The sequence below is a fragment of the Maylandia zebra genome, linkage group LG20 (assembly GCF_041146795.1).
Source record: "Maylandia zebra isolate NMK-2024a linkage group LG20, Mzebra_GT3a, whole genome shotgun sequence".
NCBI classification, from domain to species: domain Eukaryota; kingdom Metazoa; phylum Chordata; class Actinopteri; order Cichliformes; family Cichlidae; genus Maylandia; species Maylandia zebra.
In genome coordinates, this window is record NC_135186.1 from 36,537,931 (window position 1) to 36,563,382 (window position 25,452).

General features: G+C 40.2%; 2 protein-coding genes and 1 long non-coding RNA gene across 4 annotated transcripts in view; 2 read left to right on the forward strand and 1 right to left on the reverse strand.

Annotated features, from left to right (window-relative positions):
* The window catches only part of LOC143414435 (PAN2-PAN3 deadenylation complex catalytic subunit PAN2-like), a 197,133-nt gene extending 196,822 nt beyond the window's left edge, over positions 1-311 (reverse strand). The window contains exon 1 of the mRNA XM_076878783.1: positions 240-311. Within this exon, the coding sequence (XP_076734898.1) occupies positions 240-311 (72 nt within the window). The remainder of the gene's footprint in view (positions 1-239) is intronic.
* A 178-nt stretch (positions 312-489) lies between these two features.
* Positions 490-4,297, forward strand: LOC143414376 (uncharacterized). The gene is made up of 3 exons (XR_013094999.1): positions 490-585; positions 1,711-1,845; positions 3,129-4,297. It is a non-coding gene; the product is annotated as an uncharacterized LOC143414376 (long non-coding RNA).
* Positions 4,298-19,756: 15,459 nt separating this feature from the next.
* On the forward strand, positions 19,757-24,377 carry LOC101483355 (microfibril-associated glycoprotein 4). 2 transcript variants are annotated; one of them, XM_004573253.5, is made up of 7 exons: positions 19,757-19,841; positions 20,131-20,201; positions 21,437-21,595; positions 21,676-21,714; positions 21,883-21,979; positions 23,189-23,356; positions 23,608-24,377. In XM_004573253.5, exons 2-7 carry the CDS (start codon positions 20,172-20,174, stop codon positions 23,859-23,861), a joined length of 747 nt encoding a protein of 248 aa, XP_004573310.2. In that variant the 5' UTR covers positions 19,757-19,841; positions 20,131-20,171; the 3' UTR covers positions 23,862-24,377. The 2 variants fall into 2 exon arrangements, with proteins under 2 accessions (XP_004573310.2, XP_004573309.2); XM_004573252.5 differs by having other exon boundaries at positions 19,771-19,855.
* The last annotated feature ends 1,075 nt before the right edge of the window (positions 24,378-25,452 follow it).

The window sequence follows — 25,452 nt, forward strand, 5'->3', positions numbered from 1 at the left end:
GAATCTCAATATTTTGCAAAAAATCACAACAAGCTTAACAAACTCAAAAATGATGATGACCCAGGACCATGACAGACGTGGGAAGTAAGTAGCAGCTAATGAATAATGTCTGCTGTTCAGCAGACACTTTTGTTTCATCAGATGCCCCTTAAAACACAAGTTGACAGTTTCCTGGCAGTTTCAAGTGTAATGTAGTGACTTGAATAGATCACAGGGTGACACTCTTGACCTGCGTATACACTGTAAATTCGAGCAATTTGGGGCATTTGTCCCCACAGGACATGGTAGTTTCTCATTTGCGTGGGCGCCATCTTGACTCAGTGTGATTGCTTTGTAAGAAGGTGAGTACACTGTAAAAAAAATCCGTAAAAATACAGTACAATCTACTGTATAAACGTGAAGGAATTTTCCGTATTAGTCATTTACAGGTATTTTTCTGTATTTCTCAACTACTGCAATGCATTGTGGGAAAAAGAACCTGAAAAAGAAGGGAAAAGTAAGCGCAAGAGCAGCCATTAGGCTTCTTTCAGGCTTCATCTGGATTTTGGATTCTGAAGTTGGAGAAACTGCCTTCAAATTTCTGTGGTAAGTATTAAAACTCATGTTTCGTTTTATTAAAATAATGTTTTTCAAAAGACTCCGTGTTTTTATTTAGAAAGAATTGTTAATTTATTTGTTAACTGGTTTCGGCTGTCTCCAGACAAGTCAGGAATATTTTGCTGACTCATTTTTTAAAATAATTGTTATTTAGGTTTAACATGACTTAAGCTTTATTTTAATTAATGTTAAAATAATTTTTACTGTAATACCACCAGTTTTGCCCTTCAGTGGCTGAACCAGTTTTCATAAATATTATAGTTAGCTGTCTGTGTCTCTCAGGGTATTACACAGCTGTGACTGCTAACTAGCTAATTAGCGAAAGTCAGCGATGTGGCTAACTGGGAAAGTGAGAACTTCATGGTTCTAGAAATTATTCTAGGACTCTAATAAGTACTGTATCAATACCTGTGTTTTACAGTTGGCTCTACTGTACACTTTAAAGGGTTTCAGGCAAAGTTACACTAACCCTAGTTTAAGCCTCAGACCTTCCTGGCTGACGCTAGCAAATGCTAATGTTAGCCTCTGATTTGGGCTGCTAAAGTAAAGACTTTTAGCTAGCTGACCAGCATAGATTATTTCGGTGGTTAACAGACTGTAGTGGTAAAATTATTGAAAGTATAGTTTCACCTCAGCACATTTACAATTACAGTATGTCTATTTTGTAGCACATAGAAATGTTTAGTTAATATTTACAGACAGACACATTTTCCCTGTAACTGTGTTTTTACTCCAACATTTGTTGAAAATGTAATTTATGAAATGCTGAGCAGCATTTCTTGTATGTGGAATATTTTTGTCACCCCACTGTGCTAATGTGATTAAATACTAAAAATTATTACTAAAAAAATTCAATAATAAATCAATAATAACTATTTCTTGATTGAACTATAATGTAAGTGCAGTGCTGGTGTGCAGGGGCTCTATATGCCTTGTCTATATCAAGCTTTTAGCCAAATATAAGCAGAGATATTTGTATCTTTCTTAAAAATCCAGATCCTTACAGATTATTTGAGAAATGGATCAACAGCTATCACTACTTGAAGCACTTTAAGTCCTGCAGTGGAAAAATATCCCTTATTTCACCTTTGATCACACACTTTGGTTTTCCAGTGCAGAGCAATGGCCAAGAAAAGGAAAGACTTCCCCGAGTGAAAAAAAAGATGAAGATACAAGCTGGTGATGATCCAGAGCAGCTGGTCTCAGGAAATGAAGAAAAACCCTGATCACCTTCTCTACAAACACAAGGTGAGTTTAATGTTGTGGTTGATTTAGTTTTTCAAGGTATGTATGTTACTTTAATTATAAACTGCTTTTGTTGCAACAGAATGGTGTTATGTGTATGCAACTCTACGTGAATTATAATCCTTTGTAGGGCTGCGTGATATGACCAAAGTCTCATATCCCAATATAAGACGTATCTCTCCTGATAACGATATATATCACAAAATAGTGCATTTTCTGTCAATTCTGTGATTCTCGGGCAACTCGACTTATGTGAAATGTTTTCAGTTGGGCGTCGTGTACCTGGAGTCGAGTGTTTTGACCGATGCATGAAACTATACATTTTTAGACATGAGTTTAAATGGCCGCCCTTTTCCTTCTGAGTATTTATTAGACGGCGTGCTGCAAGGAAAAGCCTGTTCTAACGTTTGAGTCTAAGGATTATTTTGAGCACCTGACGACTCTTTTTTGCTTTTCATTCGTAAACTCTCTCGAAACTCTTTCATGTGATTCTTGTGTAGGTGGTTAAAGAGGTTTGTCGTGTTCGAGTGGTGGTGGGGACCAGTTTGTGGCATAATTTGCATAGTACAGTTTTCTGGGGCGTGTCAGACTTTTCATAACCAAACCATGTCCATGCTACAGAGGTAGCCCCTCATTTAACAATAAGGTCCTCGATTTCTTTTGACTGGTCCTTCTGGTTCTGCCTCATCCTTGCTGGCCATGCTGGTATTCTCTGTGCCTTCATCTGCGTGGTGACTGTAAGCGCCATTTATAGTTACTTGATGTTTTTATTTGAGGTCATTTGTTTGATGCATATTCTGAAATTTTATGTTTGAGAATAATGTATATCATTTCAGTTTAGTTTGAAAAGTCTCAACAGAAACTTGAGCTTTATTGTGAAAGGTTTATGTGGAAAATAAACAAGCGGACGGCGGAGCCACACGATGGTTTTATCCTCATTGTTGGTAACGAAAGTACCCGTAAAAACAGTCACTTGTCCGTCCATAGTGTGGTTATTTTAAGTATAAGAGAAGGAGAGAACTTTAAGAAATAATATAGCAACTACAGTGACCATCAAAACCATGAAAAAAATATTGCCGTAAACAGTTTATTTTGCAACACCACAAAACAAAGAATAGTGTATAATATGAAACGATAGACATTTTTATATCGTAATCTGATATATATCGTCATATCGCACAGCCCTAATCCTTTTTTTGTTTATGTTGTTTATGCTCTAGATAAAAAATTTTTATAAAAATACAAACTTTTTAAAAATGTCTTGTTGTTTCTCTTTTTTTCCTCAGAATAAATTGCGACTAGTCTCAATGGCTGACACGGAGGAGCAACACAGCGACACGTTAACTCCGACTGCTGCAGTTCCTGTATGAACTGAGCAACTCTTAAAATCCAAGGAAAAGCTGAGTGTATTTTACTTAAAGCTCAGATGGACCTTGATGTACTAACATGCAAGGCTGCATTCAGGACTTTGTCACACTGTTATATGAAGAGCGGTAACAAGACTTTGTAGTAATTTGTCTTACTATTGTCTTATTTGTTGTGATTTAGGGTCTGTGCGCACAAGCAGAGGTTTTTGTTTGTAACTGTAACCTCGTTTTCAGAGCCTTGTCTAACATTTAATGGTCATGAAATATGTCAGACTTTTTCCTCTACTTAACCAGCTTAGAGAATTTGAACACCGTGGAGAAAAAGGTGTGCATTAAGGATTTTGAACTATGATGTTTAAGTGTTGTCACTGCTGAGGATTCGTGGACACAGATCCTTATTCACTATGCTGCTGTTTACAGTTTAACTTTTCATCAGAACAAGCACTTCTAATTATACTTTGCTCCTCACTGACAAAACAAGTCCCGTAAATACACTTTTATCTTTAAGTTTGGGACAGTAATCTGTCTTAATTTATTATGTGTTGTAGTTATCATATGGGGAAAAGTCCTGTGGTTATCCATCAGTCCTGTTCGAATAAACCCAAAGTTCAGGAACATCTTCTTTAGATCTGTTCAGTTGTATTCATGTGGCACCACTTAAACAGTCAACAAATTTTGACTCAAGTATGTTATATTGTAACGTAAAGAGCCCAAAGAGTTAATCTCAGACAAATGTTCACACAAATGTGAATTACATTCACTTCATTAATGAAGTGAATGCAATTCAGTAATCAAAGGTGTTTGGCTATAACTGACTACATGTGTATACTGTATCATAAGTGGACAGAGATGGATGTAAACCACACCTTAACCATTTGGCTGAGGCAAAACTACCACAAGGCAGTGATTCTAACTAAAAGGTACTCTGGATATTATTAAATGTGAACATGTCGTTAAATATGACATTTTTTGTTTGTCAGGTGTCCTGTTTGAAGAAAACACTTGGTAGCCACTTGAATGAATGTAAATAAACACATTTACATGAGGGCAACCTGATTTCAAGGAAATAAAAATGCTCAAATTTGAAAGCTTGTGAGTTATTTTGTTCATGTATCAGCTGTTTAGTAGTTTTATGACAAGATGGATGCTGTCATTATATTTAAGTATAGTGTTTGAGTTAAGGAGAATAAAAGAATATTTAACATTAATTGTACCAATGTTGTTGTGTACGAAGCACAAATTAATTTAAGTTTTAATTTATGAATTTTTGAGTACATGGTGTACTAGGTTGTAATTGCATAGAAATGTACGTTTAAGGATATAAAGAACTATATTTAATGAGTTACAGTGAAAAGAAGTGCTTGGAAATAGTAATATAAACAGAAATTTCAATTTTTCTATTAACGGAAAATATCAGTTAATGATACAGACAATATACTGTGAATAAACGGAATTTTCTGTTTTATAGCTGAAGGAAATGTCCGTAAATAGTACAGAGAGTATACTGTAAATCTACAGAATTTTCCGTTTTATCATTTACAGAAAGGTCCGTCAAACCTCCGTAAAAAAACGGAAAATGTACTGGCAGAAAATTACCAGGACATTTTCTGTTTTTCTACGGAATATTTTTTTACAGTGTACTGTTAGTGGCATCCCCCATGAGTTTCATTTAAAATAAGTATTATACTTTGTAAAATGTCCAGTCAAATTATGTATACATTGAGTGTTTTCAGATGTTCATGTACTGTCTGATGAGAGTGTGAGGAGTTTGTGGTTTTATGTTTTGTTTGGAAATATCTGCTGCGATTTTGTTAACAGAGCACTCATTCATGCACAGTAATACAAGACAAAGCATTAGCGCTTCAGCTATGGTTTGCTAGTAGTCTTTTTATGTTCATTTTGTCTCACACGTGCACCTGGACCCAGAGATTGTTGTAAACGTTCCTTAATTACATGATTATATTTCGAACAATTTGCTTTTTTGTTGCACTTAACTATATTTTAATTTTTAAGCAAAGTCTTTACTGTAATTGCTTTGCAAGGGCCAGCAGCAGAGATGAAGTGGTTTATACCCTGGTGTCTAAATAAATGGCGCAATCCCAGCCACAAACTGAAAGCTTGTGTCCGACTGGTCTCTGTGCTGCACACACCAATCCAACACAAAACAACACAACGCAGAGTTTGGAGCGTAGGAAAGCTGCTGCACTGGTAGGGTTACACAAGGTATTAGAGTTTCACTCAATGTTGTTAAACTGTTTTAAACCCTGATCTCTGCCTCACTACAGTTATGCCTCAGCCTATTGTCCTTATGGTGTAAAGAGTTTACATACTTTGCTGAAAATCCGCTGGAAAGATGCGTTTTATTTATCTAAAGCCTAATTGCCCAGACAACTAAAAAACATATGTAATGTAAATAGAGGCCACTGGAGGTCACTGCTGTATCACTTTTTCTCTGTAACCTCTTGTTAGGTTGATACTCCAGTTATTTTCCTACAGTAGTTCTGTTCAGGCATTTCTTTCTTTCTTTTAAATTTTCTTTTCTTTTTCTTTTTTGCTTCTACATCTACATGATGATAACCTTTGCTTAAGTTCACAGTGATTTCCTGGAGGACATTTTGCCATATTTGTTGTATCAGTGGTGGATGTTCATGTTCAAGTTTAAAGTCTCACTATATAAGCAATGCTTGTGAGTCAAAGCTCAAGAGATCCTAATATGGTCATCTCGGGTGAGCACAGACACCCCACCCATCTGCTTGTTGTTGTGAATGGTAGGCAATCAGAAGAAAGTTAATTTAAAGGAAACTTGGTCTTAAGGAAGGAGGAGTTAAAACAGCTTGTTTTACACAGGATGAACTGAGGGGCTGCACCAAGGCCCGATTTAATTGTGTGGAGGGCATCCACACTATTGAGATCCTGTTTCTCTTTATTCTTTATTCCACTATATTCCAGTTGCTTCCGTACACTTTTTGGCACTTAACTACTCCCACAGTTTTCATCCGATTTTCACCGTTCAAACTTTAAAAAGTTCTGCTCTTTCTGATAATGCCGGCTATGACTTTTGGTGTTCATAACTTCTATACTTTTTGAGATATTGAATTTTTTTTCGGCATCGGCAGATAATCAAATTTATGATATCGGTATCGGACATAAAAAAGTGGTATCGTACCATCTGTAGTTTGTACAGAGGCACAAGTAAGATTTGTTTTGTTACAAGGGAGTATCATGAAGTAATGCACTAATGGCTTGGAAACGGTAATTGTCTTTTTTTTTTTTTTTTTTTTTTTTTTTTTTTGCCTGTCCCGTTTGGCTCTTTTGCATCAGAATTGTTGTCTAAAGGCAAAGAAAGATGCCCAACGGATTTACTTTACCAAATTGACCATCCCAGCCTTGCCGTAATGGTCCATTTGATTCACCTTTTATTGTTTATTTTATTTTCACTTACTGAATATGGGACAGACTTGACTGGGGGAAAGAAGGGGAGAAAGAAAGAGGGAAAGAGAAACAGCTGAGAAGAGGGACGGGGGAGAAGGGCAAAAGACAAAAACCAACAGAACGGGCAGAGAAAAAAAAAATGCATATATCAATCACCTGGATCACCTGCTGAGAAAGAAAAAAGAAAACAAGCAGAAGAGAACAAGAGTAATAGAATAAACAACATCACAATGATATATGGGAATATGACAGTAAATACTAAATATTAAACATTATTGTGCAGCACATAAGATCAACAGAACACAGTGTGCTTTGAGGTAGGAGCCAAAAAGGGTGTAGTTTGTGGGTGTGATCACCCGTGTGTACACCTGTGAGCATGGACGCGCTTGTTTTTTGTTTTTTAAAAGGTTCCTTCATGTAATGATCTGCTAGAGGGTGTGGGGGGGCCACAGCCCCGTCCTCCAGGGCATGAAGCAGGTATGGAGGAGATCAAGACTCCAGACATCCAGAGGCCCCCAGAACACAAGAGACCAAGGAAGACCAACAGAGGGGCAGCTGCGCCACTGTCCCAGAAAGAGCTGAGGAGAGTCCCAGATGAGGGTTCACTCAGCAGCCGCGGAGCAGAAGCCAGGGGGAGTGGCAGTGACGCGCCCGTGAGCTCCGCCGGCAGCCAGCCGTGCCTGAGTGACCGAGCCCCAGGCCCCGGGGGCACCCCACCTCCGAAGTGGCCCGAGCAAGCCCCAGGCTCCAGGCCCCGATAAGCGGCCGCCAAGGAGTGACCCGGTGTGTACCTGGACGCCCATCCCCGGACACAAAGAACCACCAACGTACCGATGTCTGAGGGAGTCCGCCACTGGCAGGGGAAGTGGTGGTGGGGGAGATAGGCCTCCATACCTTGGAGGGCCTAAGATGTCCCCAGAGAGGTGGCGTCTGACACCCAACCTGACATATAGACACAGACATACAGGCACACACAGACACAAACATCCATTCCCACCCTCATGCTCTCATATGCACTTACTCCACACTCAACCAACGTGGAGACAGACATAAAGAGACGTTGTACACACGATCACACTCCCCAAGCGTACTCTACAAACCGGGTCTAGGTACCCTTGCCCCTGGAGGGGGGAACTGCACCCAGACCCAGGTGGTGTTACCCTTTTCCCTGCGGTGGGGGGAGGCAGACCGCCCCGACTCCGCAGCAGCAGGGAGGCCCCACACTCCAGACCGCAGTCGGACGGCCAACTCCTCCTCCTAGCCCCCCCGCTCCAGCAGGTCGCAGAGAACGGGGGTGAGAGAAGACTCCAAACCTCCCTCCACCCGCTCATTGTAATGTTGATGCATGTGTGTTCTAAGGTGCATTTAAAACCCAGGAGGGCATGGAGCTACCTGCCAGAGAGCAGCAGGTAAGCGCATGGTCCCTCCTGCTGGCCCTCAATGTCTACGTGTATTTAACATTGAGAGGTGGGCAACGACGCCAGGGGTGGGGTAATTGTCTTTCTAAAGTCCTCATTTTAATTTTTTGTATTTGTTCCTTTTCTGGGAGATTTTCTTCCCCTTATGTGTTATTGTTTATTCAAGGAAACGGTGTTATTTTGGTAAGTACATGCAAATTCCTTACATATTTATCACGGCAGTATTGCAGTGACAAGTTTATCTATCTCATCTTAAGGGTTCATGTGATTATTAATATTGATATTAATTAAAATCAATTAATATATATGATTAATATAGTTTAAGAAAAGATGCCTCTATATTTGGTACAGTTTTTTTCTTTTTAAAGACTAGGGCATAAAACACTGATTCCATGTGTTGCCAACAGTTCCCATCCTTTAGAGCAAATTATTTAAAGTTGAACATGAAAGTTGCTGGTTGTAACATATTTGTTTTTGGGGTTTTTTTTCTTTTATTTGATTGTTTAATTGGCACTGTTATGGTATTGCTTTCCAACCTGATCAGATTTTAGGTGCACTCTAGATCAGTGTTTCCCAACCCTGTTCCTCAAAGACCTCTGTCCTGCATTTTTTAGATGTCTCCTTGCATCGCCACACTGATTTGAAATAATGTTTACCCTAATTTCTTCATTAAGTTGTGCACAAGTCTGTCACTGACACAGTTAATATGTGAGGGTGCACTGAAGCAGAGAAACATCAAAAATATGCAGGATGGGCATCCTCAAGGAACAGAGTTGGGAAAAGAATGCTCTAGATAATACAGCCTACAAGCATACTTCTAAGATGCATCCATTATTGTAGGTTAACCACGGCTAAAGCTTTCTTTGTGTAAAGTACTAAGTGTGTTTTTTGTTTTGGGTTTTTTTGTTTCAAATTTTCTCTTTGTTGTATGTCCAGTTTATGTGGAAGTGTAAAGACTGCAGTGCTGAAGTTTCTAGACGATCAGAACTTCTTAAGCACTATAGACTGAAACAGTCATTTTGGGCGTGGCCATCACATTAAGTGCCTATATCCTGAGTGTCCATGTGTTTTAAAGACTTGGAATTCACTTCTGACACACTTGTCAAGGAATCATAGCAATACCTCAGAGCACTCTGACAAATTTACAACTTTTTCCTGTCAGTTATGTTGTTGTAGTGAATTAGGAACAGAGCGTGAATATTTTGTGCACATTAGCCGTCATTTAAAAAACAATGAGACAGTAACATGTATGTTTAAAGGTTGTGACTACAAATCAAATATTTACAGTACCTTTAAGTCACACATCAGTCGCAAGCACAGTTTACACTCGCTGGTAGACTTCAAAGAGGATATTGTCAGAGGATCTTTTGCAACTGAAACTGCAGAGCATGATGCTTCAAATGTTGAGGAATTGTGGGTGTTGTTGATTTAGAGACATCAAATGATCAAATGATTAAAACTAGAAAATATTTTTCACGTTCCAAGTGCTGCAGTTGATGAACTTTTGGAGGAATTTCAGTATTTGTTGGGCACAGCATCTTTGTGTAGTGCAGCAAAAGTTATCCAAGACACATTAAACAGTCACAGCTTGCAAATAGACCAGTCAGTCATTGAAGAACTTGCATCTGCACTGTGTACATCTAATCCTGTGTATAAATCGGTAGGTAAAGGCTGTCCCCTAGCAACATCCTTTAAGCACAAAAATTTCTACAAGGAAAATTTTAAATTTGTAGAGCCTGTAGAGTATGTTTTGGATGAAAAAAAAAAAAGAACATTTCAGTATGTTCCAGTTTTAAAGGTTTTACAGCAGCTTTTCAGTGATTGCCACCTTCTTGCTAAGGTTTTGGATGGTAGTCGCTTAACAGAAGAAAGTGGGGAAGAAGTGATTTACAGGTCTTTTAGGGAGGGGTTGTTTTTCAAAGAAAACAGTTTTTTATCAGCAGGTGAATTGCGAGTGTTACTGAATTTGTATATTGACGATTTTGAGATTTGCAATCCACTTGGCACTTCCCGTAAAAAGCACAAAATCTGTGCCATATATTGGACTCTTAGCAATTTACCACCTGCTTGCCATTCATCACTGACTTCCATTTATCTGGCTTTACTCTGCAAGTCTGAAGATGTAAAGACATCTGGATATGAAAAGATTCTAGAGCCCTTGTTGAGTGATCTTGTTACTTTGGAAAGTCAAGGGATTTTTATTGCACATCTTGGAGAATTTGTCAGGGGCACAATACAGTGTGTCATAGCAGATCATTTAGGAGCACACAGTATTTCTGGATTTATTGGAGTTTTTCAGGTGAATACTTTTGCAGATTTTGTGAGGCCAAAAGATCTGATATTCAAGAAACAGAGGCTAGTTCAGGCGCGTTTACTCTGAGAAGCAAAGAGACACATGAAATGCATGTAAGTTCTGCACAGAGTAATGCAAAACCATGTCACGGTGTTAAAAGACGGTGTGTTTTCTCCGCACATCTCTCCCATTTCAGTGGATATCCTCCAGATATTGCACATGACATTTTTGAGGGCATATTACCAGTTGAGTTGGCATACTGCCTGAATATCTTAATTTTGAAAAAATATTTTACACTTGACAGCCTCAATGAGTCCATTCTGACATTTCCCTACAAATGGGCAGACAAGAGTAATCGCCCTCATGCTATTCCCAGGCCTTTCATGCAGAACAAAAGCATTGGAGGAAATGCTCATGAAAATTGGAGTCTCTTACAATTCCTTCCATTGTTGGTAGGACACTTGGTACCTCCAGATGAAACAGCTTGGCAGGTAATTTTGGACCTAAAGGACATTGTTGAACTAGTTGTTGCACCAGTACACACAGAACAATCAATTGCTTTCCTTGAGTCTAGAGTCTCTGACCACAGATGTAGGTTGAAAGAGCTGTTTCCAGGACTGAAGCTGTTACCAAAACATCGTTTTGTGGAGCATTATCCACAGATGATTAAATTCTTTGGGCCACTTGTTGGCATGTGGACCATGAGGTTCGAGGCAAAGCACAGTTTTTTCAAACAGGTTGTTTGTCACACACGGTGCTTTAAAAATGTGCTACTGTCACTGGCAGTGAAACATCAGTTCATGATGGCATACCACTTGGAGTCTGTCACAACTGTAAGGCCGAGCCTAACTGTCTCAGCTGTTTCTACTGTCTCTGATGACATTCTGCATCATGATGTACAGCGAGACTTGAAGATTAAATTCCCTGATATTACCCATATTCAGCTCACAAGGAATGCTTCTGTGAATGGAACAAACTACAGACCCGGCATGATTGTAGCTGAAGCTGAGAGTCTTCGTGGCAGATGATGATTTTAGGAGACTTGACGTTCCATCAGGGATGCCAAGAACTTTGACTGATCTTCAGAGCACAATTCGCCAAGCATTTGGAATTGAAACAGACTTTCGTATTCAATTCTTGGATCCTGACTTCAACAATGAGTTTATGAACATAACATCAATGCAAGACATTCAAGGCAGAAGTACAATCAAACTTGTGTACATGGCAAATCTGGATACAAGTGCATCTTTGTCAAAGTAGTATCCCACATGCAGTCTTGACTCATCTGCAAGTCCACAAAGTATTCAAAGAAACTCCAGTCTCTCATCGTCTTCATCCAACTCAGACAGCACCATAATTCTACCACAGTCAGACAGACAGTGAGCTGAGATCATGTGCATGGCCTCGCGAGTTTACTATTCCTCGATTTTCATTCAATGTAGAGGTGCAACTTCAGCGTGGAAATGAGACCTTCAGAGAAACTGGAACTCGGCTCAAGATTACTTCAGGTGTTAAATCTGACATCTTAGAGAAGCTTGCTGAGGCGATTTTTCAGTTTACTGCTTATCCTCAAAATTACCAAATAGATGAAGTTGCAGGGGCACTGATCAAAAATTTTCCTTGTCTGCGAGAGCCATCTGCCACGGGTTACTATGGCTGGATGATTAGCCTGAAATATAAGATGGCTAATTACAGGACAAAGATGCACAACATTGGCTGTCCTGAAGTACGGAGCCCCCCAGGGGACAGGGGAGAAAAAAAAATTAGGGAGGAAAAAAAAAATTAGGGAGGAAAAAAAAAATTAGGGAGGAAAAAAAAAAATTAAGACGGACTTTTGCGAGATCTCGCAAAAGTATTGCGAGCGCTCGCAAAAGTATTGCGAGATCTCGCAAAACTCCAACAATGGCGGCAGCTACTTAGTTGTAATATTACTCTTTCTGGGTCACAAAATACACTTTTAAGATATTTTGAGGCGTGAATGTAGTTGTGTAAACGTCAGATACCTGCTCGGTTTACAAGACATCACATATTTGCAAAAGAGCTCCGACGTTTTTGGAGATCTGACACCCACTAGCTCGAAGCTAACGGGAAGTCGAGACCTACTACAGCCGAGAGGAACACCACTTTCCCGGCACATCGTGCCTCGACCTCCCGGTCGGCTTCGAGCTGGCGGCCTCCGAAGAATGCGGCTAAAACTTTTGCGAGATCTCGCAATACTTTTGCGAGCGCTCGCAATAGTTATTGCGAGATCTCGCAATACTTTTGCGAGATCTCGCAAAAGTCCGTCTTAATTTTTTTTTTCCTCCCTAATTTTTTTTTTTTCCTCCCTAATTTTTTTTTCTCCCATGTCCCCTGGGGGGCTCCGTACTGAAGTGACTATAAATGCTTTGAAAAACAAATCCAGTGATGATTGCCTCGTAGCCAAAAATGTTAAGAAGCCTAAAAAGGCTGAGGTCAATTTTTGTCCATTACACCCAGCTGGCGAAACGGATGACAGAAAACATCAGGGTTGAGCTTTTGACCGACGTCAGACGAAGAAACGGTGCCTCAGATGTAAGACAGAAGATGTCAAGAACATTTTCCTACCGTACACAAGAGGTGGTGCAGGGAAGTCCAACTGCTGGGGAGTTTAAAGCTAGGTGGCCTGAACTTTTCCAGATTAATGAGGTAAAGGCATGCTTTTTTTGCTGAGTGTTCTTTTCAGTAATTCCTTATGTTATACATTAATTAATCTGGGCCACTTGGATTAAGACGAGTCCACATATAGGTATAAAGAGGCTGGCATTTATAGTTATTGTGTCGTTAAATGCTTGACCTGTGTATCATACAGAGTATTTATTTGAGCAGCACTTAAAATACAAGTTGTGTATGAAAAACATAAGTGACTTAAAGTGTAGAAACATGAATAAAATTAATTTTTGATTTTTCGTATAAATACAAAAATATTTGATTATTTAAGTAAGTTTGGGCTACATATAGGGCCCAAACTATTTTATAGTGAGTTTAATTATTGAAATGATTGATTAATCATCTCAATAATTAATAGAGTGAGATTGAGTGTAATCAGATTATCAATTGTGAATTAACCTAAAACTTTTTATTTAGCTATTAGTTTTTAGTTAGCCTCAGATTGTTTAAAGCATGTGCCAAACAAGTGTAAATTAAAAATGTGATGAACAAACTTTGTTGCTCATAAGATAAAAAAATAAATGGGTCAAGTTAAAACCCCTAAGACCTCTCACCACCGAGAGGATTTTTCAGAGCACTCCTATTGACATCACCATCATAGCCAACTCCTAAACTGTTTAAGACATCCAGGATAAAAGATTTAAAAAAAACTTGCAAAAGTGAAATAAAAAACAGGAATTTAGTTGGTGTGAGTTAAGAGGATGTAGAGAATAGGGTTAGATGGAGGTGGATCATTCACTGTGGAAACCTGAAGGAAACAGCCAAGAGAAAGAGGATCAGAGCAAAAAAATTGAGGTTTGTGTGCATACATGAGTCTTTACGGTACCCACAGGACTTCTGAAGTACAACCACAGATGAGATTTAACAGCAGGTATCACAAGTATTTATAGTCTATGGTCACACATGGGTAATGTCAGTTTCTCAATTCTGTTACAGCTAAATTGTTGGTGTAAATTAAAAAGGTTTCAGAAAGTAGAAAATGAGAGCCTTCCAATTGGGGTACCATATGATACACTAGATACTACAGGGAGTGCAGAATTATTAGGCAAGTTGTATTTTTGAGGAATAATTTTATTATTGAACAACAACCATGTTCTCAATGAAGCAAAAAAACTCATTAATATCAAAGCTGAATGTTTTTGGAAGTAGTTTTTAGTTTTAGCTATTTTAGGGGGATATCTGTGTGTGCAGGTGACTATTACTGTGCATAATTATTAGGCAACTTAACAAAAAACAAATATATACCCATTTCAATTATTTATTTTTACCAGTGAAACCAATATAACATCTCCACATTCACAAATATACATTTCTGACATTCAAAAACAAAACAAAAACAAATCAGCGACCAATATAGCCACCTTTCTTTGCAAGGACACTCAAAAGCCTGCCATCCATGGATCCTGTCAGTGTTTTGATCTGTTCACCATCAACATTGCGTGCAGCAGCAACCACAGCCTCCCAGACACTGTTCAGAGAGGTGTACTGTTTTCCCTCCTTGTAAATCTCACATTTGATGATGGACCACAGGTTCTCAATGGGGTTCAGATCAGGTGAACAAGGAGGCCATGTCATTAGTTTTTCTTCTTTTATACCCTTTCTTGCCAGCCACGCTGTGGAGTACTTGGACGCGTGTGATGGAGCATTGTCCTGCATGAACATCATGTTTTTCTTGAAGGATGCAGACTTCTTCCTGTACCACTGCTTGAAGAAGGTGTCTTCCAGAAACTGGCAGTAGGACTGGGAGTTGAGCTTGACTCCATCCTCAACCCGAAAAGGCCCCACAAGCTCATCTATGATGATACCAGCCCAAACCAGTACTCCACCTCCACCTTGCTGGCGTCTGAGTTGGACTGGAGCTCTCTGCCCTTTACCAATCCAGCCACGGGCCCATCCATCTGGCCCATCAAGACTCACTCTCATTTCATCAGTCCATAAAACCTTAGAAAAACCAGTCTTGAGATATTTCTTGGCCCAGTCTTGACGTTTCAGCTTGTGTGTCTTGTTCAGTGGTGGTCGTCTTTCAGCCTTTCTTACCTTGGCCATGTCTCTGAGTATTGCACACCTTGTGCTTTTGGGCACTCCAGTGATGTTGCAGCTCTGAAATATGGCCAAACTGGTGGCAAGTGGCATCTTGGCAGCTGCACGCTTGACTTTTCTCAGTTCATGGGCAGTTATTTTGCATCTTGGTTTTTCCACACGCTTCTTGCGACCCTGTTGACTATTTTGAATGAAACGCTTGATTGTTCGATGATCACGCTTCAGAAGCTTTGCAATTTTGAGACTGCTGCATCCCTCTGCAAGATATCTCACTATTTTTGACTTTTCTGAGCCTGTCAAGTCCTTCTTTTGACCCATTTTGCCAAAGGAAAGGACGTTGCCTAATAATTATGCACACCTGATATAGGGCGTTGATGTCATTAGACCACACCATCCAGGGACTCATCCAGGCTGGAGAAACTGATCAGGAAGGCTAGCTCTGTGGTCGGCATGAAGCTGGACACTCTGGTGACAGTGGCAGAGAAAAGGACATTAAAGAAACTGCTGGACATTATGAACAATGCTGGGCATCCTCTGCACACGGCCATAAACAATCAGAAGAGTCTGTTCAGTGACAGGTTGCTTCTCCCCAAGACAAGAACTAACAGACTTAAAAACTCCTTTGTCCCACACGCCATCAGACTGTTTAACTCCTCCCTGGAGGGGAGAGGGAGGGGAAACAGGAGGACAAAGGAGGGGGGAACAACTAAGCTGTAGTGCCTCTTCACCTCACTGTACAATACCTTGTGCAATACTTTTTGTAAATAGTCAACAGTGCAATAGACTCAATACTTGAAATGTGCAATTCACTTTTTTTTTCATTTTTTATTCCTATTTATTCTATTTATCCCCTTTGTATATTTTATTTATATTTGTCTCTGTATTTATATATGTATGTATGTATGTATGTATGTATGTATGTATATATATATATATATATATATATATATATATATATATATATATAAAAATAACAATTCTGTAACTGTAACTTCGGTCGTTGCTGTGCTATTTTTGGAAGTCGAATTTCCCAGAGGAACCCACCCGAGGGATTAATAAAGTTCTATCTTATCTTCTCATTACAGAGATGCACATCACCTAATATGCTTAATTGGTAGTAGGCTTTCAAGCCTATACAGCTTGGAGTAAGACAACATGCATGAAGAGGATGATGTGGACAAAATACTCATTTGCCTAATAATTCTGCACTCCCTGTATTTGTATGGGTTAAGATCTAAAGTCTGATCTAAAGTCTGATCTTAACCCAATTGAGCATCTATTTCACTTGTTTAAGACCAAACTTCAGACAGAAAGGCCCACAAAAAATAGCCACTGAAAGCCCTTCAGTAAATGAGGAAACCCAGCATCTGGTGATGTCCATGAGTTCAAGACTTTAGACTGTAATTGCCAGTAAAGGATTTGCAACCAATATTACTGAACAAAAGAGTACAGCATGATGGTAAAATGGAAACTGCATCCAGGACAGAAACAACCGCATTATGTGTCTAACACAACTTTGGCTTTCTGCAAGCACCTGCTCAGACAGCATGCTAACAATAAGCTAGCCAGACGGAATGCTAATTCTAAGTTAGCCAATAAACAATAGTGAAACCTGAGTGAATGCTGATCATAGCCCAGCAACCAGACCCTGAACTCCAACAGGTAAAAAACAGATGATTCAATTCTATTAATAGTTGGTGGGCATAGCTCCAACTATTAACTCCAATAACTCCAATTTCCAGGTGCTGCCAGGCTGTGGTGGTGTTCTCAGCTGTCACACAAAACTGTAAATCCCGAAAGTAGGTGTGGTTTGTGGTTTGGTATGCTGAAATAGTTGAAGGCCATCCAGAAGATCTCGTGAGGCACTGACCCAAAGGCGTTGGCAAGGTCTAAAAAGACCACATGAAGGTCTCTTCGTTCTTTCTTGGCAGTTTGAATCTGGTGCCAGATGACGCTGGCATGCTCCAGACATCCCAAGAAGCCCCGGATGCTGGCCTTCTGCACTGATGTGTCAATATAATTGTTTCTTTGCAGGAAAGTAGATAGCCTTTGGGCCAAGACACTGAAGAAGATCTTTCCCTCTACGTTCAGCAGGCTGATCTGGCTGATGGATGAGGAGTTCTTCTCCTTAGGGATCAGAATACCTCCTGTTCTTCGCCAAGCCTTTGGAATCACTCCTTTCTGCCAGGCTACCATCATCAGCTTCCACAGGTATTTGAGGACTTGTGGGGTATTTTTATAGAGCCTATATGAGATGCCATTAGGTCCTGGGGCTGATGCTACACTTGCCTGCCTCACTACCTTCTCTACTTCACTCCATGTTGGTGGTCTTATGTCCATGTGGTGTTCAGGTACCTGGATAGGCGGCATATCAGTCGGAATGGTAACTGGCTCATGCCTCTGATCATCAGAGTAAGTTTTCCTGAGATGATCTCCCAGGTCTTTTATGGGCATTTTGAGGAACCTGCTCTTCTCTTCAACAAAAAGGCCCTTAACAAAGTTTTATGGGTTACTGTAGAAGAGGGTCCTTGTACGTTCTTTCTTCTTATGTTGTCGCCTGAGGTGTTCTGCTCTTCGATGCTTAGTAAGTTGTTGCTTTATTTCCTCCTACAGTGCAGTGAGTCTCTCCCTTTCTGTCTCATAGGCCCTCCTCCAGTGTTTCCTCAGTTGTCTTCTCTCTTTCACTAATCTATCAATTTCCCGCTGTCTCCTGGACTTTAACTGGTTTAAATGGCCTTTCTGCTGTCTCTGAGTCTTATTCTTTACCCCAAATCGCTCGGCCCCATAGCTGTAGATGATGGTTCCCGGGTTCTCCAGCTTCCTTTCAACTGGACCCTTTTGTTGATCTAGTATAAGAGCCAGTTCTGAGTTAATGGTTTCCCACTCTATTTTCTCACTGGATCTCGGCCACAGAATCTGATCTTTTCCTACCTTCCATCTTCTTTCCCCTTGCTGGTAGTGGTTGGCTAGACTCAGTGTTGGAAGTTTCTGTTGGCTGTTTCTGGATGAGCTCTGGGCTGGAACGTAGTGTTGCTTGTGGCTGCTTACATATATACACAAGTGTGTTGCTAGCTGTTGGTGGCTAAACTCCAAGCTAGGGACCGATAATAAATGGCTGGGCCCTGAGTTTGGATCTAATATTGGGTGTGGCTGGCTAAAACCTAGACTGGGAACTGCTACTGGCTGGATTTGACTGAGTTCCAATCTGGGGGAGGACTATGGGGAGTCTGTACAACAATGAACTTTGAACGGGGTGTTGATGCCCTGAGGACTGTGGGGATTCTCCAGCCTCTGGATTTCAGTCGACTGATTTGACTTACTTCTTAAAAAGTATGTGTCAATGCGAGGCCCCTTTCTCAGCTCGCTGAGGCACTTCTTCCTGCCTTGGTGGATTTTAAGGCCCATGTCAGTTGTTAGTTTTGACCAGCCACAAATGCAGTTCTGCAGCTTCTTTCCTACCGTCATTGATGGTCCATTATTAGCAATACTGGTTGATCTATTCGTCGTTGGTACCGTTCCGTGGTTCGTTGCTATTAAATCCGTCTGGAAAACGTCTTCTTCCGCCCCTGCTCTAGCAGACCCTAAGGGTATCTTCTCCTTTGAGCTTTCCGTAGTAATATTGGGTGTACCCAGGTACGCTAAAAAGCGCTGCATCCTGCTGGTATGAGGTGTTAACCACCAGCCCCGTTAGGGTCTATTCCCTCCTGTTAGCGGTCTTTCCAGGCTGTCATCTGGTCTTTCCCTGATTGTCAGCTGCCCTTTCGCAGCGGTCACTGGATCACTCCAGAGTTCTGATTCAGTAAAAAGGACTAGATGTTACAGTCTCTGATAATGCATTGCTTTAAATGGAGAAAATCTTGAGGGATGGCTGTTATGAGGAAAGGCAGCCCAGACACTTTACCAGTTTGGGACACATCGTCAGTAAATGGCCTGTATTTATATAGCGCTTTTCTAGTCCCTAAGGACCCCAAAGCGCTTTACATATCCAGTCATCCACCCATTCACACACACATTCACACACTGGTGATGCTACATTGTAGCCACAGCCACCCTGGGGCGCACTGACAGAGGCGAGGCTGCCGGACACTGGCGCCACCGGGCCCTCTGACCACCACCAGTAGGCAACGGGTGAAATGTTTTGCCCAAGGACACAACGACCGAGACTGTCCAAGCCGGGGCTCGAACCGGCAACCTTCCGATTACAACTCTTGAGCCACGATCGCCACATTTAAGTGGAATGTGCCACTGGTTTATGTTAACTTGTTATTTCTCTTCTTCTTTCTTCTGTTTAGTTCCGTACAGTTTATTTTTTTTAAACGTTATGAGATTTTGTTCTTCAAAAATTTCTTCTATTAATAACCAGGTCACTTTTGTTTTGTTTGTCTTTTTATATATTTTTTGTAAATGACAAAGTCTGATGATGGTTCTTCCTGGTGCTAGAATATTGGTCAATTTAAAACACACCTGTATTGTTCCATCATTGAAGAAATAAGTAACTTGCATAACACCAGCAAGAATAGGAGCTGTTGAACCAAAAGATCAACATATTGAATGATGGTATGGAACAGTAAATAGAATATGACACCTCAATATCTACATTTCTTTTAAGCTGGCCACTCCCTGCTGATGCATTTTTTTAGGAGAAATGTAAATAATCACCTGCTGTGACATCTCAGCCCTCCTGCAGATATAAGCAGTGTACCTGGGGCACTCGGACACACTGAAGTTGAAGAAACAAAGAGCATTCGGTTAGACTCACAGGTGAGTTCACACAGGTGAGTTTCTGACATCTCACAGAGTTGCAAAAGCTCTGCTATGTTTGCCTAGCCTCTTTGTTTTCCCTAAAGGTAAATAGCATTACATTTGAAACTATTCCACAGTAAATAATAGAACACTAACTGCAATCACTATAATTCCGACAACGGCTTGCACACTTTAAAAAATGATTTGTTAATAACTGATTTGTTGAATGATTTGTTTGTCTTTAATTCTGTAGGTAGGTAACTGATTTCTCTGCATGTTCTGCTTTAACTCAGTCTATTTCTTTCAGATCCACATCAGCAGATCATTAAATACAGCAGAAATCTGACAATGTATGTCAAGTGGAAATGGGCTGGACAGGTACGTGAGCAAGATAAAACTCCTTTCACCTCAGGAGAATAGAGTTTGTGTCCTGTGTGGGACTGATGGTCTTTAGACTTTTAGACTTGAGCCATGTAAATTAGTGGATGAAGTTCAGGTTTGTATTAAAAGCTCTGTGAAACAAAATGTGACACTGACACAGTGTCCTGCAGAGGACCAGCTTCACTGTTTCAGGCTTCATATTTCACATGGCTGTAATTACCTGACAACAGGTCACCTTTACTGTCTGGGTTACTTCCTATGCAATAATGATAAGAAGAGATGATTTAGAGCTCGTCTTTGGGGCAATCTGGGATTTATTCAAAAATAGCATCAACAGGAGGAGCTGTGATGTTCCAAAGTTGCCTACAGATGCACAACAGCTTGGACTGCTTGCAGATGAATACATATTGATAATGAATACACAGTGCTAAGTGCAGCCTGAGAAGCAACACTGAGGGAAACACAGGTTCTGCTGAGCTTGTTAAGAAGCGAAGAGCCTGCTGATCTTTCCTCTGAAATTCAAAGCTTCCTTCTGTCAAGTTTCCTGGGTCGTTGACCCAGCGTTTTCAGTTTTGTCATGTTTGGTTTATTTTCCACATCCATGTTTTCACTTCCAGTTTTCTGTGCCAGCCTGTCCACCAGTGTATTATGTTCTAGTTCATTCCATGCATCATTAGTTAGTTCAACCGTGTACTCACCTGTTTCCAATTGTCATCATTCAGCCTGTGTATTTAAGTTCCTCAATTTCACCAGTTCATTCCCATATGGAAAAGAAATAGTAAAAACTTATATGTGATTACTCATGAAAGTGGCCACTTTCTCATTACCTTCATACATTGTTTTAGTAAGTATCCAAAACATACAAGTTTCATTATATAATTTTTCAAGGGATCTTATATCTGTTTTCACTCTTGTTTGCTTTTCATACAAGTTTCACACAAGACAGATACAAACTTTATAAGATTTATATATATATATCTTTTCCATATGGGTTGTCGCGTCATTGATGTTGTCACTGCTGTCTATTCCGCGTTTGCCTTTCAGTTCAGATCAGTCAGTCATTCAGTTCAGTCATTTAGCCTGCTTTCTTCCCTGTTCTGTTCATCCATTCATCCTCCAATAAACACCCTTAATCCTCACCACGAGTTCAGCGTTTGGGTCCCCTCTTTTCCACATCCACACAACAACTCCTGACACCTTCAATCAAACCAACAACTTCCTCTTTGTTCCAGCTGCTGTCAGTGTTTGCCATCCTCCACCTGGCTCCTCTGCTGACAAGTTCCAAAGAGATCATTCAGCCACTGGACTGCAACGACATCCACCAACAAGACAGCAGCCGACCCAGCGGCGTGTACACTATCTACCCTTTTGGAGAAAAGTCTGCTGTCGAGGTACAGTCCAGCCTCTGTAGGAGACAAAGCTAATGTTTGAGGCTACAAGAAGCTAAAAGGTGACACATGTTTGTTTGCAGGTGTACTGTGACATGGACTTAGAGGGAGGAGGCTGGACAGTGAGTTTTCTTTCTCTTTTTTTTCAGTTAAAGTTCCAGTCAAGTAACTTTTCAGTATGAACACTTCCTTCTGGAGGAAATTATAAAATCATAGCTCTGCTGTCTGAAAATTTCACTTCCTGACATTTTTTCATGTTTATTAACTGGCCACACTGTCCCCTCTTCCAGGTGTTCCACAAGAGGGTGGATGGCTCCTTGAACTTCTACAGACCCTGGAATCACTACAAGATGGGCTTCGGAAACCCCAATGGAGATTACTGGCTTGGTGAGACTTTATTTTGTCTATAACAAAATCATTTAAATTAAAATCTGACCATTCTCAAACTGTTCAAACCTTCAGTCCTTCACAGTGTTGTAAAGTAACGGAGTACATATACCGCCGTCACATATTTAAAATACTAAATATGAGTAAGTGTATTCTGTTACAGTTTCGGTTTAAAAAGGTGGTACTCAGAATACAGTTACTTTGTTGAAATAAATGGATTACACAAGGTCTTTTCCTGTTTCATATGTGAGACTATGCCCTCTCTATTTTTGGAAATTCCATGCTAATTCCACGCTTCCAAACAAAACATGCTTTAAGAGGCTCTAATGCCTGTGTCTCAGTCTCGCGGCCCATGTCACCCCTACTTGCTGCATAATGACATGAAGCAATATTTTCAAAAATTATTATTCAAAAAATAATTTAATATGAAGGCAATATAAGCAGAGTGTTACAGGCAAAACCCTAAAGAATGTAGCCTCGAGAGAAAAAGGAGAGTTGAAAAGTACGAGTTGTCACCGAGTAGAAACGGGAGCTGGAAGCATGTAAATATAATAATAACCACTGCAGCCAAAAGGAGTGCCTGTGTAGCAGGTTGGAAAAAGCTACATGGTTATTTTTGTAAGAAAACCAATTACCCCCTTATTTTTTGTTTATTATTGTGACTTATTTTGACATTGTTATGTGTTGCCAGACCATGGTTATATTTCATTATGCCAGTAGATGCTGCTCTTGTACTGCTGTGGAACTACCGGAGAGACTCTAGCTGAGCCTCTACTGAGGCGTTGTAATTGGACTACCTTCTTTGGCCTCCCTCGTCCGCTGGCAGCTAGCCCTCGTCCTCTTCTCACGTCATTTGGGCGAGGATGACACAGGTCGTCTCTGGGGGATGTCCTAATATTCGTGTCTAAATTTTGGGTTTGGCATTGCATTCGGTGCAACCAAAGAATGCGTTGACCGGTGCGTCGCTCCCCCTGACATCAACGACCCTCGCCGTTGGCCCACTTCCCAACGGTCGTGGTTGTCAGCTGGCACCGCAAGGAGGTTGTGATGGGGTTTTGCCAGCCAATCTCTGTATTGTACAATTTCTTTAAAGGCAGTTTGTTCCAGCAAACTCTATAATCGCAGATCACTAGGTATTTTACTGAATGATTTCCAGCTCTGTCAGCTTTTATACTTCTTCATTATCAGTGTGTGTTTGTGTGTTTTCAGGTCTTGACATCGTCAGTGCCCTGACATCCCAGCAAAAATCTGAGCTGCGGGTCGACATGAGGGATTTTCTGGGAAAGGAAGTGTTTGCTCGTTACTCTTCATTCAAGGTTGATGCTGAATGTGACGGATACAAACTGACTATTGCTGGATTCAATAATGGAGGGGCAGGTAAGTGAGGTGATATGGAGGTAAAGAATCTATGTAAAAGACAAATGATTAATGCATGTCAGTTTTACTTCTTGTCCCAGTCCTCACTTATTCCCTCATTGTTCTCAAATATTCTTGTCTCATCTGTTTCCTGTGACTGTGTATAAATAGCACCAGTCCTCCGGTTGTTCCTTGTTTTGCCATGCTGTACACGATGCCTGTGTGAAGCAAGTTTATTTAAAAAACTCTCTGTTTTTGTTGTGTTTCTGCAGGGGATGGTCTGACTTACCACAATGGAATGAAGTTCTCCACCTTTGACAAAGATCAGGATGGGTCTTCCGGTAGCTGTGCCCAAACATACCTGGGGGCATTTTGGTACAACAACTGTCACCATGTAAACCCTAATGGTATTTATCGCTGGGGAGCTATGAGCACTTATGGTGCAACTGGAATGGAGTGGTACCAATGGAAGGGTTGGGGCTACTCCATGAAGGCCATGAGCATGAAGTTTCGTCTCGTGCAGTAAATCTGCAGGACAAACATTCAGCAAAATTTTAGCAACTGCTTTCTGATGATTAATTTCTTTTCTTTTCTCTCATTAATCATGTAACCTTTCTTTGAGCTGTTTTTTCTTAAAGCTGGGCTAAAGGAAAATCCACCAGTGCAGTACAGCTGACTCATGTTTTTGAACGAAGCAGTCAAATAAAATAAACCAGCAGCAGTTTTTCATACATCACCATAAATATGTTGCAATGACAGACGTGTGTGAAATCAAACAGCAGTAATGAATGAAATGCAGAGCTCCTGTGGTTACACATACACAACAACACACATATGGCTGCTTTGGTCGAGGCCATCTCACTCAAGTTGGACTTTATTAGTTGTAGAAACACCAGGAAGGAGTTCAGCTGCATTGAGACTGCCTGAGCTGCATCAGGAAAATAAAGCCCACCATCTTTAACTGTAGACAGAGGTCTAATACCTCATGTGAATCATTATCTGCTCACATGCTGACAATAAATAAGAAGCAAAGCAAAGACTTGTTTTTGTCTGATGTGCTCTCTTTGTCTCTGTATCTTTGTCTGAATTCTCTGGCTGATCATGAAATGCTGCCCTCTACTGGTCTCAGTCACAAACGTCCTTCTTCAGAAACGAAAATATAGATATTCAGACTGAGGATGCCTTTCATCAAACAGCTTATACACACAGCAACACATATAGAAAAAACATGCAAAAGACAGGAACAAAAACACAATCCAGCAAAATAAAGCAAAATTAAGTGCTCCTCTAATGCACACATTCCAGAACAATAAATGTACAATTTCACAGATAAATGATTAACAATATAATTATTAGTAGTATTTGTATTATTGTGGAATTCACTATTATTGAAATAGTTCCTGTTATTAATGCTGCTGTGTGTATGACTGCCATTGTAAGAATATATGGATATACTGTATACACAGATTATTTAACTGCTGTACTAATGTGATGAGATACATTTACCAATAACAGCATAATCACTTCCATAATTATCAATTAGAATGTGGTAATTTTATGTTTTTATGTGTTATATGTTATATAGGTTTAGTGACGCTGACTTGTGGCTTCGCAGGGTGATTCCCTTTAACAACAAGAGCATGCACACAGTTTGTTTTAGGCCACCATGAATAGCTCACATTGTAAATCACAATGAGCCAGTATATGATACTGTAGCTTCCATTCGCTGTGACAGGATGGCTCGTAGGAGGTCATTACACTCTGCTTCATTGGGTTCCAGTTCAGATTAAGGGACAACACATGGAAAGACAGAAACTGGGAACAAATGTTTGAAAAATATTTACTGTTAGAAAACATTCAGTGAACAATATCGATTTTTCTGTTTGGCAAACTTCAAATCTGAGTCTCCAAAAGCCAGTCAGACAATAGAGTTGGTATAAACAGAGAGAGGAGATGATGCTTTTTTTAGACAGAAGAAGGGAAATATTTAGATTCACTTAAAAGGATAATTCTCTTTTTTTAGCACTTTCCACTTTCGCGTTCTTGCCATTAAGCTATAATTAGCTTTAATTTCACTTAAATTGATTATAAATCTACACATTGCACCTTATTTAACA

What these genes read in the sequence shown, in the direction of transcription:
- LOC101483355 (XM_004573253.5), top strand. Translation starts at nt 20,172, where the DNA reads ATGTATGTCAAGTGGAAATGGGCTGGACAG. An exon ending in GAGAAAAGTCTGCTGTCGAG is followed by an intron (nt 21,596 to 21,675) that starts GTACAGTCCAGC and finishes GTTTGTTTGCAG; the next exon opens with GTGTACTGTGACATGGACTT. An exon ending in ATTCAATAATGGAGGGGCAG is followed by an intron (nt 23,357 to 23,607) that starts GTAAGTGAGGTG and finishes GTGTTTCTGCAG; the next exon opens with GGGATGGTCTGACTTACCAC.